Genomic DNA, 17,076 nt, shown 5'->3' on the forward strand with positions numbered 1-17,076 from the left:
TGTTTTCATTACAGCTTCAACCTAGGTTTCTAAGTGTCTTTTAACTGCATCAGCACTAGGCGTCTGATTATCTTCCATAGGATTGTAAGAAGGGCTGTCAGCAAGAGGAGGCCAGTCAGCCTGTTTTCATCACTTAGTAGTTCAGTACGTTGCCGAGTTTAAAATTTCTCCCAGCTGTGCCTTGAAGCAGCTTTGAGTTTGTGCTTCAGTCAGCAGGCTGAGAAGGCTCTCAAGACACTATTCTTTGTGAAAAGAAGCAAATATTTTGAGTTGATATTCATCCCGAAGGATCCTAACTGTTCTTTGTATATAGCAGACACACTTCACTCACCTGTGTTGCAGGATGTATTATGCACCAGCAGACCCACTGCACATCGGATCAGAGGGACGACTGAGAAATTGATTCACCTGTTAAATTAAGGGGTGTACTTTAGGAAGGCTACAAAATGCAAGACCAGAGTGAAATCCCACCACTGTACTACTTTTAAAAGGGCCATGGGATCCATAAATAATGACCAGTACTGGAGTGAGAGGAGTGTGGGAAACACAGGGCCCGTACTTAAAAACGGGTGACCAACCTGCCCCATGTTATAATAGAGCAATAGGTCTCACCCCAGGGCAGCACAGTGGCGCGGTGGTTATCCTTGCTGCCTCACAGCGCTGGGGCCCTGGGTTCAGTTCTGGACCTGGGTGCTGTCTGTGTGGAGTTTGTATGTTCTTCCCGTGTTCATGTGGGTTTCCTCCCATTGTCCTAAGACATATTAGTAAAAAACTGGCCCTGGTGTGAGTGTGTGTGTCTCTGTTTGGGGCTGTGTCTGTGATGGACAGATGTTTCTCACCAGGTTAGGCTCTGGCTGCCCTGTGACCCTGAACTGAAGGAAGCAGTCAGGAACGGGGTGGATGGAAGTCTTCCCACTGAGGGGCAGTCAACATGGACTTAGAAAAAGCAAAACTGTCTTGCAAGAGCTCTTGTTAGAACAGCAATGGTAATGGCTACAATCAGAGCCTCCGATATGATACATTTGCTTGTTCAGATGGTTTTTGATAAAGTTCCCCATAAAAGATTATCTGGATGGAGTGCTAGTTAAGAAACCATACAGATGAGAGGGGGATGCTCCTGTGGGCCAGATGTGATTAGAGGAGTAACATTAGGACAGGACCACTGCTCCTCCTAAATTATATCCATTTCGATTCTGGCAGGTAGAAACATGGGTGAAATTGTAAGCATTCCACTGCTGTCCTTTGGCAAATATTTAAAACCAGGATGGTATCAGAGAAACACCTATTTTGATTAGATAAAACTGAAATATGTCAATTACAAAATTGGGCTTATACTAAAATGATAAAACTGTAAACTGTATAATTGTAAGTCATTCAAATACTGAATCTTTCAGCTAAACTGTATCAGTAGAGTAAAATTATCGTATAAGATAGTCTATAAAAGACAGATCCCATTTATTATAAATTGCTCAACTTTTAGGTAACAACGTTTGGATGTCTACAGCGCATTTGTTTCTTCGCAACTACTTAAGTTTTGATTTGATCCCAATTTTAAACTTGAAATGGCTTTAGCTGTCCAGCAGAGAGACTGCTGTGTACAGGGAGAGGTAGCTTTATTATTTACAATAGGACAAATCGCATTCCTGCACAGATAACCTTCAACAATTAAAACAGTATTCGAAAGACAAATTACATGTTATTTATAAATTACAAAAATAAAAGCTTATCCAAAATTATTTACAACAAACATTTTAGAATTTTTTTTTTCATTCATCAAAGACATCACAAAACACGGGGGTGTACAGTTCATGATGATGATGATGATTAAGTAATCGGACCCTGTTCAAAGATTAGCTCCCAATCCTACCTTTTGACAAAGGTTTGTCTCAAAATCTGTTTGTGGCGCACGAACCGTGGCACCAAGGAAGCCAATGAGACCCCAAGTTCAGATTCACATCATTGGCAAGCTTGTTACAAACACGCTGCGTCCATAACCACAGCTCGCTGTACCCAAGCGATGTCCTGCCACACCTCACCTGCACCGGCCGCAGCTTTCCAGCAGAGCAGAGCTGGGGAACGCCAATGGGATCAACAGAACTACACGAGAGGATGTCATCGGCGAGACCCTTGGTGGACGCCCCTGCCTGTATACATTATACAAGAGCTGCCGAATGAGGCGCTTGTGCTTGGTGCCCGTCCAGCGAGAGGAAGCGCAGCTGGAGAGGAGGGGGCTCCTCAGCCACCTCACATGAGAAACAAAATCGACACCCTTCCCTCCCAACGGGCGCAGCTCCGTTCTTTACTTTGTGCAAAGCCAGGTGCTGCCTGAGGGTTGTTTCCAAGGTCTACAGCCAGGCGTCACACCAGCCTGGAGACCGGTCTGTAACCCCAGCGCACATGCAGCAGGTCCTCCTCCGAGCACAGCTTCAACACACTCTGTTCAACACCTGCTAACAGAATATGTCCCAGCGCCGTGAAGGTGTGTGAGAGAGCACAGGACACTGGTGCCACACCGATTATACCAGATGGTACCTATGGTACTCCACTTCTGTAACTAAGTACTCAAATGCTGTGTGTTGTTTTCAGTGGTTAATTCCTGATGTTTTCTGTTGATAAGTCAACTGCTGTTAAATCCTTCGGATGGTATAGTTACACACAAAGCATACAGCTCCCAGGATTATAGCGTAATTAAAGTGGAGGTTAGAGGCTTGATTAGCTCCGAGTACAGGGGAAGGACCCTGCTCGGCCGAGCACAGCTGTGCAGTTGTCTTGGAAGGAGCAGGAAGAGCCACTTCCCGGGAAATATATCGCATGGCGAGAGAAGCGGGCGGCGGAATTTATTCCAATAGGGTGAAAGAGAAAGAAACATCAACTCCTACTTAAACCAATAAATAGTAATAATAAAAAACAGTTGCGAGTAGAAAATAAAGCTCTTTATCAAGCCATCTCTTTCCTGTCTAAAACACAGGCAAATATTTGGAAATTCAGGTGAGATTCAGCAGCAGCCGGCGTGTCACCGGGGTCCTGTCCGCCTGCACTACCTCCCGCCGGACTGCAGAGGGCGCAGGAGGGCTGGCATGCTGCTGCCTGTGAAGGAGGAATCCTTCAGGAAAATCACTCAGAACACAATTTGTTTTCAACAAGGGCAGGCAGCCTGGACTGGCGCTCAGCCCTTGCAAACTGGAGTCAAAACATTCTGATCTGAAACACAGGACTTCAGATTATTGTCCTGGAAGAAAAAAATCTCCAACACTCATAACTGTGATGCCACAGTTTGGGGGTACGTGTTCAGATAAACAGCTTTAAGAAACACTGTGATCCTAATCACAATATCACAGTCCCCGATTGCACAGCAGCTGTCTCAGGGACAGCACCACCCTTTCACAACACACAGTTCCCTCAGCACTCTGTGCAGGAGGCATACATTGTACAACACATGCTGTAGCAGACAGCAGGACCAAAGCAGACCCAGACCAAGTCTTTTCTTGTGAACTTCATGCATATGTCTGCATGTCTCGAAACCGGTGTGCAATGTCAATAACCTGGGCAGGATTTGTCCTATTAGTCCTCTACTGAATTAAAACCAGAACACATGCCAAACAACAGAAACTCAAATCTTAAAATGGCTTAAATAGGTGTGTGGCGCAAGAGGACCGAAGAGTGAAGATTGTCATTCCCCCCACTAGAGGGCACCACAAACCTCCACAGAACACGATCACCACTGCTCACCAAGTGAGAAAGCATTGCACTGCTACCATTAAGTCCGTTTAAGCATGACCCTCCTCGTCTCGGTGGAAATTCTGTCTGTGAACAGCAGCTGCTTATTGCAAGTTCTTTTTCATCTCCGCAAGAGAAGTCTCTCCAGCTGGGCAAAACTGGGACTTCAGGCAGGTTTAGATCTGCATTCGAACGGTCTGAATGACGAGGAGCTCTCTGCCAGGCAGTGGTCTGGTTCCTGGCTCTGGCCAGCAGACCTGTGTGGCTCACACACCCCTCCTCACCACGCAGTCTGGCCGAGGGGCCCACGGTGTGTACGCAGGTGACGGATCATTCCACGAGAGGAAAATGTGGCTTTAAATGGCTCTCCCCTTCGGTCCCGAAGGCTCCTGTGAGTCAGTGAAAGCTTTGCTAGAAACAAACCGCCTCAGCAGGGCAGACCTTTTTAAACCTGCAGAGTTTCAGGCGCGGGCAGACGCTCTCCAGACTGCTCCTGCCAGGAGAGCAGGCCTGCCGCTCCTCACCGCTCGCGAGGCTCCGGTCCGGCTGAGGGAGAAACTAAACAAGACACAGCAAAACAAACACAAAGACTGGGCTCAGAAGACGCACGGGTCCTTCCATCCTCCGGACCAGAGCGCCGGGGCAGCAGCGCCGCAGGAGGCGTCAGCGAGCGCGGGCACAGGCTGTCCGCGGGTCTTCAGATGGAGCTCTCCTCACAGGAGGCCAGGGGCGCCCCTGTGAGCTGCAGCACCCTGGGGTTCTCCTCGCCCTGCCTTTCGCCCGCCTCGCTCTCCGGCCTGCCCTCACAGCCCTGGTTGACGTTGGCGTAGGTGTGCCCGTTCACAGCGCCGTTCTTCTTGGTGAGGGGCACGCCCTCCGACAGCAGGCTGGGGCTGCTGGGAGAGTTGGGCGTGTCGGCGTAGATCGCCTTCCCTGCCGCGTCCTTCTGGGACTTGGGCGACCGAGCGGCGGCCCTGCGGGACCTGAGGAGGAGGAAGCAGAAGGCCGCGCCCAGGGCAGCTCCCAGGAACACGCACAGCAGGCCGATGCCGAACGTGCGGCAGCGCGGCTCCCCCTCCACGGCGTCCGTGGACGGCGCGCCCAGCACCACGTGGAAGGCGGCCCTCGTGCAGAGCGTGGGCTCCGAGCCGGGGGCCCCCCCCTCCGCGCACTCGCAGCGGTACTCCCCCACGCTGCTGTCCGACACCACCATCTCCAGGTGGGCGTGGCGCTGGCGCGTGTGCCGGTCCCCGGGGTGCACCCAGTGGCACCCCGCCCGCGACAGGTGCACGCAGGGCAGCAGCAGCCGCTGGCCCTTCATCGCTCTCACCTCCTGCGGCAGCGGGGAGCAGCGTCCTGCGGAGAGGGGAGGGGTCAGGCACAGACCTCGTCAAACCGCAGCTCTGAAGCAAACCCCGGACCCCACACTCCTCACAGCACGACCCGGCCCACTGCTAGAACACACAGGCGCCCGACTCCTTTACAGCTCCGGCCCCGAGCGCCGTGCAGTCCCTATCCCAGCATTGTTCCTTCTGCAGAACTTTCCAGATCCGAGAAATCATTCCCGGGATTATGTACGCACAGCCTATTCGAAGTCAGATCCCAGGGAAAAACTAACTTACCCTTCTCCACGTTACACAGCTCTGCCCTGGACTGGAGTAGTCTGTTGAACAGAGAGAGAGGAGAGCGCGTTAATAAGAAGACTACAGATGTCTAACCCCCACACACACCCCCACCACCCCCACTGTCCCAGCCCGGGAGGCAATGGAAGCCCAAAAGGTCGCCCAGGCTGGCCCGGCCCGGCCCGACACGCCAGAGGGCTCACGCGCAAACTCGGCAGAAGAGCGTTTGTTTTTGAGAAGAGGCATTTCTTTACACAAAGGAGTGTGGGAGTGTGGAACAAGCTACCCAGCTGAATCCAGTAACCGGGATTTTTTCGGGAAACAGCTGGATGAGATCCTCAGCTACTCACTGCCGAGCGGGCGAGACGGGCTGACTGGCTCCTCTCGTTCGAAAGAAGTGCACTTCTGTTAAGAGCATACATCTCCGAACCCTGCGCCCCGACTCTCACCCCTTCTTGTCCCGGGGATCCGTGCAAGTCCCGCTCTCGGGGTCCCAGCCACAGCCGGCCTGAGCACAGCCCTCGCAGCCCCTGTACTGACCACAGCCCTGCAGCTTCACCAGGGAGGAGGGGGAGCCCACCAGCACCCAGTCCTGAAACACACAGGGACGGGAGGAGGGTGGGGGTGAGAGGTGTCTCCTACACGGTTCATTACTGCGGAAGCACATCAGCAGAACCTCCTATTTACATGAAAATGGCACCGTACCGTACCTACCACACAGCAAATTCTTGTCATCACAGGGTCCAGATCACGCGAGTGAATGAACAACCTGTTTATTACACTGCACAGTAACTACCGAGAGCTCGGCTGGAGCAGTGGGCTCGTGCCCAGCGCTGCAGGGAGTTCCACCTGGGTCGAGTCGGAACGAAATGCTAGCGTTTCTAGCTGGTGTGAACAGAATCATTATGAAGCACGAGGACTCACAGACTTGTCTTTAAACTAGAAAGACTCTACTGTGCAGTCGATTCCACTGCTTGTGCTGGAAGCCAACTAATGCAAACGTAGGTATTGCATGACTATTGTGCTATCACCTGAATATCACAGGTACAAGATAATTTACAATCCCGTGATAAGGAGATAATTATCACGTAATTAGAAGATACATGTGATTTTTTTTCTTGAAGACAGCAATGTGTTTTCATATATTACCCCATCTGCTCTGGCTGTGCTCGCAACAACAGAGGAAAGGTTACAGGCAGAGGTTCAACTAGCCCATTTGGTACTTAGCAGCTAATTCCGAGTCTCCACTGTCCATTCTGAAGCATGGGCTCTCTCAACAAACACTCGGATCGGGTCCCCTCACAGTCTTCTCCGTTCAAGACTGAAGAGATTCAGTTCCTTCACTTTGTCAGTGTAGGACATCACCTGAAGCCCAGAAACGTGTCTGGTGGCTCTTCCTTGGACTGATTCTAGTGCAGTATTATCTTTTTTTTGTAACATGATGACCACAATACCACACAAACTACTACTTCTAAACACGGGCTTACTGTCACAGCGTTTACGTTACAGTTCTATGTCCTTAAATTCTACATGAAGGCTTAAATCCTGCATTAAGGGCTGCCTCTCAACAGCGTCCCCACATCGATGATGAGATGGCGCCCACGGGCACCGTCGGCTGTGCCCGAGTCTGTCTCCGGGGCAGACATACCTCTGTCAGCAGGATGCGCGTGACGGGCTCGCCGGTGTCGAACAGGGGCGTCTCCTGCAGCAGGGTGGTGTTGAGCCCCCGGACGGACACTCGGTGCAGCTCCCCGCGATCTGCAGGACAGCGACAGACGCCCAGGTCAGCGGCACGCTCCAGCCCCCCCCCCCCCCCACTCCCCCCGCGCCCCGCCCTGGGTCCTCACCGGTGCCGAGGTGCAGCAGCGCGGTGGCCGGGGGGCCCGGGGGGCCCGGCGCCAGGCGCACCGCCAGGCGGGTGTAGGTGACGCCCCAGCGCACCAGCAGGGGCTGGGCTCTCGCCGCGTTCTCCATCAGGGGGTGGTCCCGCACGAACGTCAGCACCTTGTCGGGCAGCTTGAGGGACGACTCGTAGCCCTCCGCCCTCACGGCCTCGGTGATGCACTGTGGGGAGGGGAGGGGAGAGGGCAGGCGTGAGCTGGGCGCTTTCCGTACAAATCAGGTCAAGCAACTCGCGGCCAATTCCTCCTTTGTGGACACCACAGCACCAGTCGGGAACAAATCAGCTTTTGGGCCTCCAGTATAGTAGATGACCCCTCCCACCCCTCCCATAAACTTTGCCCTCCTACCCTCTGGGAAAAGATATCGCAGTGTACGGGCCAGCTCCCCCAGACTCTGTTACAGCTTCTTCCTGCAGGCTGTCAGGCTCCTCAGCACCCTGAAATCTACTGGCACCCACCCCAATTCCAGAAACAGGGTTTAAACTTCCCCAGTGTCTTGTGTAGATTGTATTATGTATTTGCACTATCTGCACTGTGTGTATCCTGTCTACAGCGTCTATGTCAGTGTCCTGTCTGTCCGGCCTGTATTTGCACCGTGGACGAGTGCAGCCAACAAATCAGTACAAGACAGCGACGCCGTGTGGCCTGGACCCAGTGCACTCACACTGCGCATCAGCCTAGAGCGGCTTCCAGGTCTCACTCGTGGGCGAGGAGTCTTAAAGTCTGCCACGGATTCTCTGACCTCGCCATTCACCCAGAGCCCCTTACTCTGATCCTCAAGGGCCAGTGCCTGGGAGGAGTTTCTGTCAAGTATACCGAAACAGTAAGATTGCGGAGATGCCTCAGCGCTCCCATTCCCACACATTCCCTGCTCTCAGCTCGCCGTGGACTCAGGGGGAACCGGAGGAAAAGACTATCTTACCTGTCCGGGCCGGGGGTGGAGCAGAGGCTCCTGGTGAGACCAGCTCTCGCAGTTCTTCTTCAGCTCCTTGTAGGAGCCGCTCATGACCCTCCCGACGTCCTCCAGCCTGTACACACACACCGCGGACACCTCTTCGCTGTCCCTGCGAGAGGACAGAGAGGGCACGGAGAATGAGCTGGTGGGCGGTCGATGACCAGGAGCGCTACTGCCTCAGGAGGAGCTCAAGGAAGAGCAACAAGCGTGGTTCTGGTCTGGGGGACTGTCAGGTACAGACAGAATGAAGTCTGGAACACAGGAGATCTGTGCAGGAGATCCTCAGGGGGATCGACTGTGTCCGCCCAGGGGAATGTTTCTGACTCGGCAGAGAAAGAGGGACGCAGTATGAGACGGGCCCATCTCCCTGTCCGCAAGCAGCTCGCCCGTCTGTCGGTCAGTCAGCCTGCGGGCCCTGTCCCTCTGCCGGCGCGAGTGTCTCACCACTGGGAGGTGAAGAGGCCGTAGAAGTGGGTGCTGCCCGTGTCTCCGGGCCGGTGCTCCAGGGTGTACACGTCTTTCAGGACGTCGTAGCGCCGGCCACTCTGGCGGTCCTCACACACCAGCAGGGCCTTCAGGAAGGTGGTCCAGCGCTTCTGCAGCGTCTTGCTCCCTCCCACGTCCCCCTGGGAAGAGTCACGTTCCAGGGGTTTTACTGGCTGACCGACAGATGACAGTGTTGCTAAAGCAGCAGCATTAACACCATGTTTACAGTAAAAAACGACAGGACTCAAGAATCAGCTGAAGTCTGCTTCTAGCACCACATCTTAAATAGCACTCGCAGTTTAACTGGAGTGCACATACTGCATTTATGAGTACTGTCTTTAACATGATACGTGTAGCGAAGTAAATGGGCGATTTGCCATTTGCATGTTGTGTGTTGTGACAAGCTGGCATGGACAGAAGGCGGAAGCGATTGAAAGTCTGGAGAACCGCCGCACGAGTGCGAGTCGGAGAGGGGAGTGTTCCAACCTCGTACACAAGCGCACGCACGAGTGCGAGTCGGAGAGGGGAGTGTTCCAACCTCGTACACAAGCGCATGCACGAGTGCGAGTCGGAGAGGGGAGTGTTCCAACCTCGTACACAAGCGCACGCACGAGTGCGAGTTGGAGAGGGGGAGTGTTCCAACCTCGTACACAAGCGCACGCACGAGTGCGAGTCGGAGAGGGGAGTGTTCCAACCTCGTACACAAGCGCACGCACGAGTGCGAGTCGGAGAGGGGGAGTGTTCCAACCTCGTACACAAGCGCACGCACGAGTGTGAGTCGGAGAGGGGAGTGTTCCAACCTCGTACACAAGCGCACGCACGAGTGCGAGTCGGAGAGGGGGAGTGTTCCAACCTCGTACACAAGCGCACGCACGAGTGCGAGTCGGAGAGGGGGAGTGTTCCAACCTCGTACACAAGCGCACGCACGAGTGCGAGTCGGAGAGGGGGAGTGTTCCAACCTCGTACACAAGCGCACGCACGAGTGCGAGTCGGAGAGGGGGAGTGTTCCAACCTCGTACACAAGCGCACGCACGAGTGCGAGTCGGAGAGGGGGAGTGTTCCAACCTCGTACACAAGCGCACGCACGAGTGCGAGTCGGAGAGGGGGAGTGTTCCAACCTCGTACACAAGCGCACGCACGAGTGCGAGTCGGAGAGGGGGAGTGTTCCAACCTCGTACACAAGCGCACGCACGAGTGCGAGTCGGAGAGGGGGAGTGTTCCAACCTCGTACACAAGCGCACGCACGAGTGCGAGTCGGAGAGGGGGAGTGTTCCAACCTCGTACACAAGCGCACGCACGAGTGCGAGTCGGAGAGGGGGAGTGTTCCAACCTCGTACACAAGTGTAGACGGGCGCTTACAGGATATCACAAGGGAAGGTTCCTATCAGCTCAGAGGCTGTGGATAGATGGAAGTCCGGACAGCGCCGCCGTGCTCACCTTGCAGACCCGCGCCACCCTGGGCACCCTGACCCGGGTGTAGAAGTCGTACTCGTTGGCCACCTCGGTGAAGAAAAAGTAGATCTTGTCGTCGTCTCCCGTGGGGCTGTCCTTCTCCGGGACAAAGACCGAGCTCACGAACTCCGGGTCTGCCGGTAGGAACACAACAACTGTAACGCACAGCCCCCCCCCCGCTACCCAGCTGGGCCGCAGGTGGGGGGGATCCCCACAGCTCCAGCGCAGGAGGTTTATTGGGGTGCTCATTTCTCAGAGCTAGAGCCCAGCTGTGTGGAGCAGCTGTGACACAGGGACACACTGTAGGGGCCGTATTTAGCCCACTAGTGTCCCCCAGTAAGACAAACCCACACAGCCTCGCTCCTACAACACGGAGAGTCCAGTGTGGCAGAGCAGCCTACTGGGCCCAGTGAGAGGACCCTGCTGGACGGTTCAGCTCGGCACCGCTGATCTGGCAGGAATCGTGAAGGAAAGGCAGAATGCAGCTCAGGCTCCTGTGCGTTTTACTCCGTTTACTCTGCAGGAGAGTAAATGAAGGCACCCGAGCGTGGAGAGATTCTGAATCAGAATCAGAGAGACCCCGTGCGATATTAACACAAGAGGCTGGCGGACTCCGGTGGCCGTATCGTCACGTGCCTAGCCTGAGGCTTCTGTGTTGCCCTTTTCGCTGTTCTTCTACGTTATTTTCTTTTCAGAATAAGACTGTTTTCCCAGACAGGCATTTCTTACAGGACTGCACACCTATGAAATGTGCCAAATGCATCTTTCCCACCGTTGCTATAATAAAAAAAAAATACACATTTGCTTCTGGCCGGTACGTCGACACATCTATCCTGGCCCCCGCTCCCAGAGCTGGTGCGGGGTGTGCCCCCTGTTCAGCGCTCCGGTGAGCGGCCCTGCGGGAGGAACAGGCAGCAGTGTGCCTCACCACTCAGCCAGCTGGGGGAGGTCTCTGTGCGGATACGCTCCACCTCCGGCCCCGTCGCCCTGGAGATATCGAAGGCCGTGCTCAGGAAGTTGCTGGTGGTGGCAGTATACAGGAGTCCACCTACAGGGAAACACCACCACAAGTGTGAGAGAGGAGGAAAGTGAGGTGTGGAGAGGAGATAAAACCTTTCTACTGGAATCAGTGCAGAGAAGAGCGACTAGATACACTCCAGGGCTTAAGAGTCTCCTAGACTGACAGGCTGACGGAACTGAACCTTTTCTGGGACAGAGAATACAACAGGGATTCAACATCCACACGCACACTGAAAGCCAAGCCAACAGATTTCTTCAAATGAACAGTGAGGACAAAGAGGACACAACTGGAACTACAGGAAAGTGCATTTAAAACTGAAAACAGGAGGTACTTCTTTACACAAAGAGCTGTAGGAGTCTGGAACAAGCACCCCAGCCATGTTGTTGAAGCCGATATCCAGACATGGATCTGAAAGAAGTCAGGGTACGATCCCGGGATCAATTTAGCTACCAACTACCAAATGGGTTGAAATGGGCCTCCTCTTGCTTGCAACTTTAATTCTAACCCCAACATTTCTTATGTTCTTTTAGAATAGCCCAAACTCGTGACACAGGAGCAGAAGTGAATCACAGCTGCACCTGGGTCTGGAGCTAGGAGGCCTCCCTCAACACAGAGCTGTTGAGTCTACAGAACTCCTTGTGGTCGACGTGCATTTCCTGGGACTGGCTGAACACGGGCGGGGGGGCCGGAGGGGGCTGTACCTGCCATGACAGCAGTGTAGTGCTGAGCGGGTTCGAAGGGACACTTCCCCTTCCCACTCTCCATCCTCACTTCACCATTTTCCTGCAGCTCCAAGAAGAATTCCTTCACGTTCTGAGAGAGAGAGAGAAAGCGAGTGATGGAGAGCAGAGAGCAGAAAGCAGGAGGCAAGAAAATATCACTGTCATTATCGCCCCCCTCTATTCACTCTGTGCCCTTCATTTATGAAACAGTTGTTTTAATGCACTACATGGAAGAGCAATTAAAACGGGAGAAGAGGAAGCACTTTACACAAAGGTTTGTGGGAGCATGGAACAAAGTTTCCTCCAATCTCCCTGAAGAACCTCGGGATTGAGCAGCTACTGGCAGCCAGACAGGCTAGATGGGCCAAACGGCCTCCTGTCGTGTTGCGACACACGTCTGCCAGGTCCACAGGGAGACGTGGAGCTGCTTGGCCCGGCCCGGCCTCCGCCCTGGAGCAAGAGGGCGGCCCACTCACCAGGAAGGCGCACTGTGGGTCGAAGGCATAGGTCCCGCACACGTAGATCTGCTCCGCGCTCAGGAACTGCAGCAGACGGACGTAGTTGTGGCAGTCGGCCTGGGAGAGAGCAGAGCAGAGCACCTTGGTCAGAGCTGAAGATCACCGCTCCCTCTCCACCCTGCACAAGCTGTACTGGACAGGAGACTTGTGTCTCACGCGCATGCACGAGACCGAAAATGATCCAGTCAGGCACAGAGAACTCATGGGAATGGACAGAGCTCTGCGTGCGACTCTGCAGACGCTGTAGGGACCCCACTCCACTACGTGTACTGCTTTGTAGCTGCATGAGTGCTCCACCAGAGGGCGCCCTGACACAAAGACCACAGTGTGCAGAGCTGTCTGAGCAGGACTTTACCTGCTGTCAGTAACTGCGTGCCACCCCAGAGTGTTAACGAAAGCTAATAAATATACAGAAGAGAGCACTTAAATATTGGTTACACAAACAGCAGTGTCCAGAACTCCTACCACCACCTGGTCCTGAAGCGCACTGACACCAACCAGCCTCAGGACAGGCCAGCTACAACAACACGAATCAAACTCAACCCACATCACAGAACAAGCCAAACAGCCCTGCCTCACCTGCCTCACAAACAACCCAAACTGGAATGCTGCAGGACTCTAAAAAGACAATACACACTAGCTGAGTTCCTGACCAGGGTAGTGGAGAGCAAAGAGAAAAATACTCCTAATAAATACAGGCCACAGTCTGTATACAGGAAAGGGGCAACAGGCTGAACTGACTGTCCAGAGAGGACAGGCTCAGTGACCACAGCCTGGCCATAAAAAAAACTGAGTGACACAGACAGAGCAGGCTGTCCAGAGAGGACCGGCTGTGCTCCGACTGCCAGCAGGGAGGAAAGAAATGCACTTTCTGCTGCACTGTGAGGAATACTCTGGGATTAGACAAGCAGACCTTCCTAAAATAAACCTAATCCCAGAATTTCCATACCTGCCAGAATCAGAACATCTCCAGTCCTACTGGGGGAGGAGAGGAAACTCAAAAGAGCTGCAGCCCAGCATGTGATCTCCTGCCACAGCCTGAGGAACAGTGAGCCCGTTTCACAATAAACAAAGTACATCATGTTTAAAAATGTTTTGTGAGGTGTAAGTGTTCAACAATATGGACTAATAAGACACCACAAGAACAGCCCAGACACCCAGGTTAAAGCGTTTGTGTGGTGCTGCCACAGTCTCCTTGTGCAAAAGAGACCTTTTTAAATAAATGTGGCAGAAAATACTCAGTACTCCCTCAAAGGGAAGGTGGGCTTAGCAGTGATTCACCAGACGTGCGCTGGCCTGGCTCTGTGTGACAGCCAGTGTCCCCCCCTTTCATTCTAGAGAAGATGTAATAGCGGTATCTCTGCTGTATTGTCCTGTTGGAACAGTGCCGATCTCTCATCTCTGTGAAGCTTTCCAAGAGGACCTCAGACTCTCCTTTTTGTGTTTTTAGTGTAAATTCTGCAGAAGCTTCTCTCACAAAACGCAAATCTATATTTAACCTTTTCATAAACTACAAAAAAGAAGTGTTGTCATTTTAACCTGCTTGCCATTTCCCTACAGCTCAGAAATAGCTGTGAGGATGGGAGAGGGCAAATTCAAGGGCTCGCAGTGCCCGTCGAGTTCAGATGCCCAGAAGGAAGCTACACCATTTCTCTGCGCTCGGACAAGAGGGCACAGGAAATCAGATCTCAGATTTCCACCCACAACACGCCCGTTTGATCTGTTCTGGTTTAACGAGCAATGGCCCATGGGAGATGCACGATTTTGTTTTCAGTGTAACTGCAGAAATGCTTCTTTCCTCGGCTTCAGCAGTGCAGTTCAGACGAGAGCCTGCATTTCATCAGCCTCGGACGAGTCTTGCTGCTGCTGCGTGCTGGGAGTCTGATGCCATCTCTGCAGGCTGCTGTCAGCTCTTGTGGCAGCAGGCGCAGATCAGGGGTGTGGGGGCACATCAGGACGACAGCACCATGCTAACAAAGAGCTTCACCCAGACTCTGAAGCCATTAGTCTTAAAGCCTTCTTCTCTCTGGGTAAGAGGGGAATTTCTAAGTGTGTAAGAATTTAAGTGTGAAGGCTTCAGAATCAAATCAGAAGTGTGCATGACTGGTACTGGGAGTTTCTAAAACCTGCCAGAGGTGGTTACCCTTCTTCAAATGACAGCAGATACAGTACCAGCCTTGCCCAGCAGAAGTAGATTATGACAGCCTGTCTCGTCAGTGGCTAAGCTAAACCACACTCACAGCTGGTCCATCGTGGATCTGACTGACGCTCCAGGTCCGGTCCGAAACAAGTCAAAACATTCAAATAACATTGTGTTCAGCTTTGGCACCTAGCGAGCAAGAGAGCACCGCAGGAAGGTGGCTGGTTTTAGGGGGGCCAGGTGCCCCCAGACCATCAGCAGAGCAGTGAAATTGTTACAGTGACAACAAGGCACACAGACCACCCAGCAACCTCAGGACCCCACAGCGAGCTAGGTGAGGACTTCCTGTGCAAAGCAGGAGGCAAAGACAACCTCTCGGGTATCACACTCCTCAGTTACCCTTCTCCTTCCAGATCTCGCAGTCCAGCACAAATCCTGCTTGCTTCTTCAGCAAATTACTGGTTTTATCAGAACGGAAGGGTCCGTCTTCAGAGCAAACAGGAGACGTACTGCAGACTCCTTGACTCCTTCTGCAGACTAATGTCGCACACAACCTCACAACCTCCAGGCCTTGCACTGCTGAACAAGGTTGAGCAGGGTGAAGATGATGAGTCATGTTCAAGTATTTTCCATTTCAGCTGACTGTGCTGTAGGCTTCTGAAGCACACTCCTTCTTCAACGGCCCATCTTCTTTCATAAGGACATGACAACTATAGCAAAACAATCGGTTCAAGCTTAATGCAATTAAACTGGTATAGATCATCCAAAACAAACAAGCATGCACGTGTATGCGCAAAGCCTGATGTAACAACTCTGAAAAGGTTCTCTTGAGGCTGGGTTTGGGCTGTTTTTTGGTTTAGAGCACATTTAGAGAACTGTGTGTCATTGGGTGGAGTGTTCCTTTCCCTTGTGTATGAGATCAGGGAAGAGCTGGACTTTAAGGCTCTTACAAGAGAACTAGACCACTTTTATATCCGAGTTTATTATGAATAAATGCTTTGTTGTGCTTCAAACAGGCTAATATTACCACAGAGAGCTGGTGGGTCTGGAGCTGCCCCGGCCACAAGCTGCTATGAGTTCACCGAGGTCACATCTGGCCAGCTGTGCACGCTGCAGGTGTGCAGGGTGCAGGGTCCTGGCAGGGCTCTGTGTTTACACCGGATCAGAACAATGACAGGGGGAGAGAGGGGGGAGCGGCAGGGACAGGAGCAGCTCTTCTTACAGGGTCATTGCATCAGTAACCATATGCAGGCAGCAGGAGTGTCCTGACAATCAGGGCTGTTAAGGGCTTGTAAGGGGATTGAGCTCAGGCTGAGCTGCTTACCATTTATTTCCAGGCACTATTCCATAAAGCCGGAATGAGTCAAGGACTCAAGGAAGAGATTCTTGGCTGTAGAAGACATCCCAGTTGGAATTGCCTTTGGAACTATCTACGGACCATCTGCATTTTTGTGCATGCGTTTAAATTTCAGGTAGCGAGATGTCAGACTGAAAGCGAGCTGGACAAGGGGCCCTGCTCCCTAATCTCACAGGGCGGCACCTGGAGCAGAGGGCCGAACTTGAGCCCCAGTTCGGAACAGCAGCAAGCTGTCCCCCTCCCCTGCCTGGGAGTGTACTGGGAAACAGCTGGGCTGGAAGATGCACCACTTGAGCTCGAAGACAACAGGGGAAAAAAGGCTGTTCACTTTGGCACCATGTGCAAAGTTAGCAACAATATTATCTGGAGAATCTTTTACAAAAAACTTAATGTCCCCTGTAAAGTGTTATAAAATGCTTAAAATTTGGGGAAAACAACTACCAAGTCTAAATGGAGGTTTAAGAAGATGCAGATATTGAATATTGAATAATAGAATTTGATTGAATAACTGAATAGATATTGAATAATTAATAATAATTCATGATTAGTTACTGTATCATCCTGCTGGTGTAGGAATAGACCCAGGCGAATGCGCGCAGGCAGGTTAAGTGCTCACACTGGCACGACCGTGTCCCTGTCTGCTCCGCGGCCAGCAGGCCCACATCGCCTTCGCGCCCAAGCCCAGCGAGCCGCACCGTCACACCGCGCGCCAGCGGATCACTTCTCCTGGACTTTCCCCTCTCGCGTCGCCTGTCCTCAACCACCGCCACACACCACGCACCTCGACCGGCGCCGGCGGATCACTTCTCCTGGACTTTCCCCTCTCGCGTCGCCTGTCCTCAACCACCGCCACGCTCCCGACAGCCGATCTCTCTCCCCGCTTCCCTGCCGAGCGCCCTCGGCCACTTCTCCTCGTCGTTTGTTCTCTCTTCCCTAAAATCGAGTATCCGTCTGATTGAGCCATTCGGGCCGGACGTGCGAGGCGTTAGTACCTCGAGAGCGCGGACTGGACACCGGGCTGTGCTCTTCTCTCTCCCCCCTGCACCTCGGACAGCCGGGGGCACGAGCTGGGCAGCAAGACGCCCGTCTCATCACTGGACACCCCCCCCAGCCCCCGCAGGCCCTGGGCACTGGCTGTGTCTGCGCGAGGAGCTGGCCAAGTCAGGCGCAGGAGGGAAAGATCAC

The 17,076-nt window shown here is 53.2% G+C and overlaps 1 protein-coding gene across 1 annotated transcript in view; it reads right to left on the bottom strand.

The window, feature by feature from the left end:
* Positions 1 to 1,441: 1,441 nt before the first annotated feature.
* Positions 1,442 to 17,076, bottom strand: part of sema4f (sema domain, immunoglobulin domain (Ig), transmembrane domain (TM) and short cytoplasmic domain, (semaphorin) 4F) — a 57,134-nt gene continuing 41,499 nt past the window's right edge. The window contains exons 4-14 of the mRNA XM_088919701.1: positions 12,353 to 12,451; positions 11,856 to 11,967; positions 11,062 to 11,181; positions 10,119 to 10,267; positions 8,640 to 8,821; positions 8,163 to 8,304; positions 7,187 to 7,403; positions 6,988 to 7,097; positions 5,789 to 5,931; positions 5,340 to 5,380; positions 1,442 to 5,073 (exon numbers count right to left, since the gene is read on the bottom strand). Coding sequence (XP_088775827.1) covers positions 4,415 to 5,073; positions 5,340 to 5,380; positions 5,789 to 5,931; positions 6,988 to 7,097; positions 7,187 to 7,403; positions 8,163 to 8,304; positions 8,640 to 8,821; positions 10,119 to 10,267; positions 11,062 to 11,181; positions 11,856 to 11,967; positions 12,353 to 12,451 — 1,974 coding nt within the window. The 3' untranslated portion in view covers positions 1,442 to 4,414. The remainder of the gene's footprint in view (positions 5,074 to 5,339; positions 5,381 to 5,788; positions 5,932 to 6,987; positions 7,098 to 7,186; positions 7,404 to 8,162; positions 8,305 to 8,639; positions 8,822 to 10,118; positions 10,268 to 11,061; positions 11,182 to 11,855; positions 11,968 to 12,352; positions 12,452 to 17,076) is intronic.

This window comes from Atractosteus spatula, chromosome 1 (genome assembly GCF_055471065.1).
Source record: "Atractosteus spatula isolate fAtrSpa1 chromosome 1, fAtrSpa1.hap1, whole genome shotgun sequence".
Classification (NCBI taxonomy): domain Eukaryota; kingdom Metazoa; phylum Chordata; class Actinopteri; order Semionotiformes; family Lepisosteidae; genus Atractosteus; species Atractosteus spatula.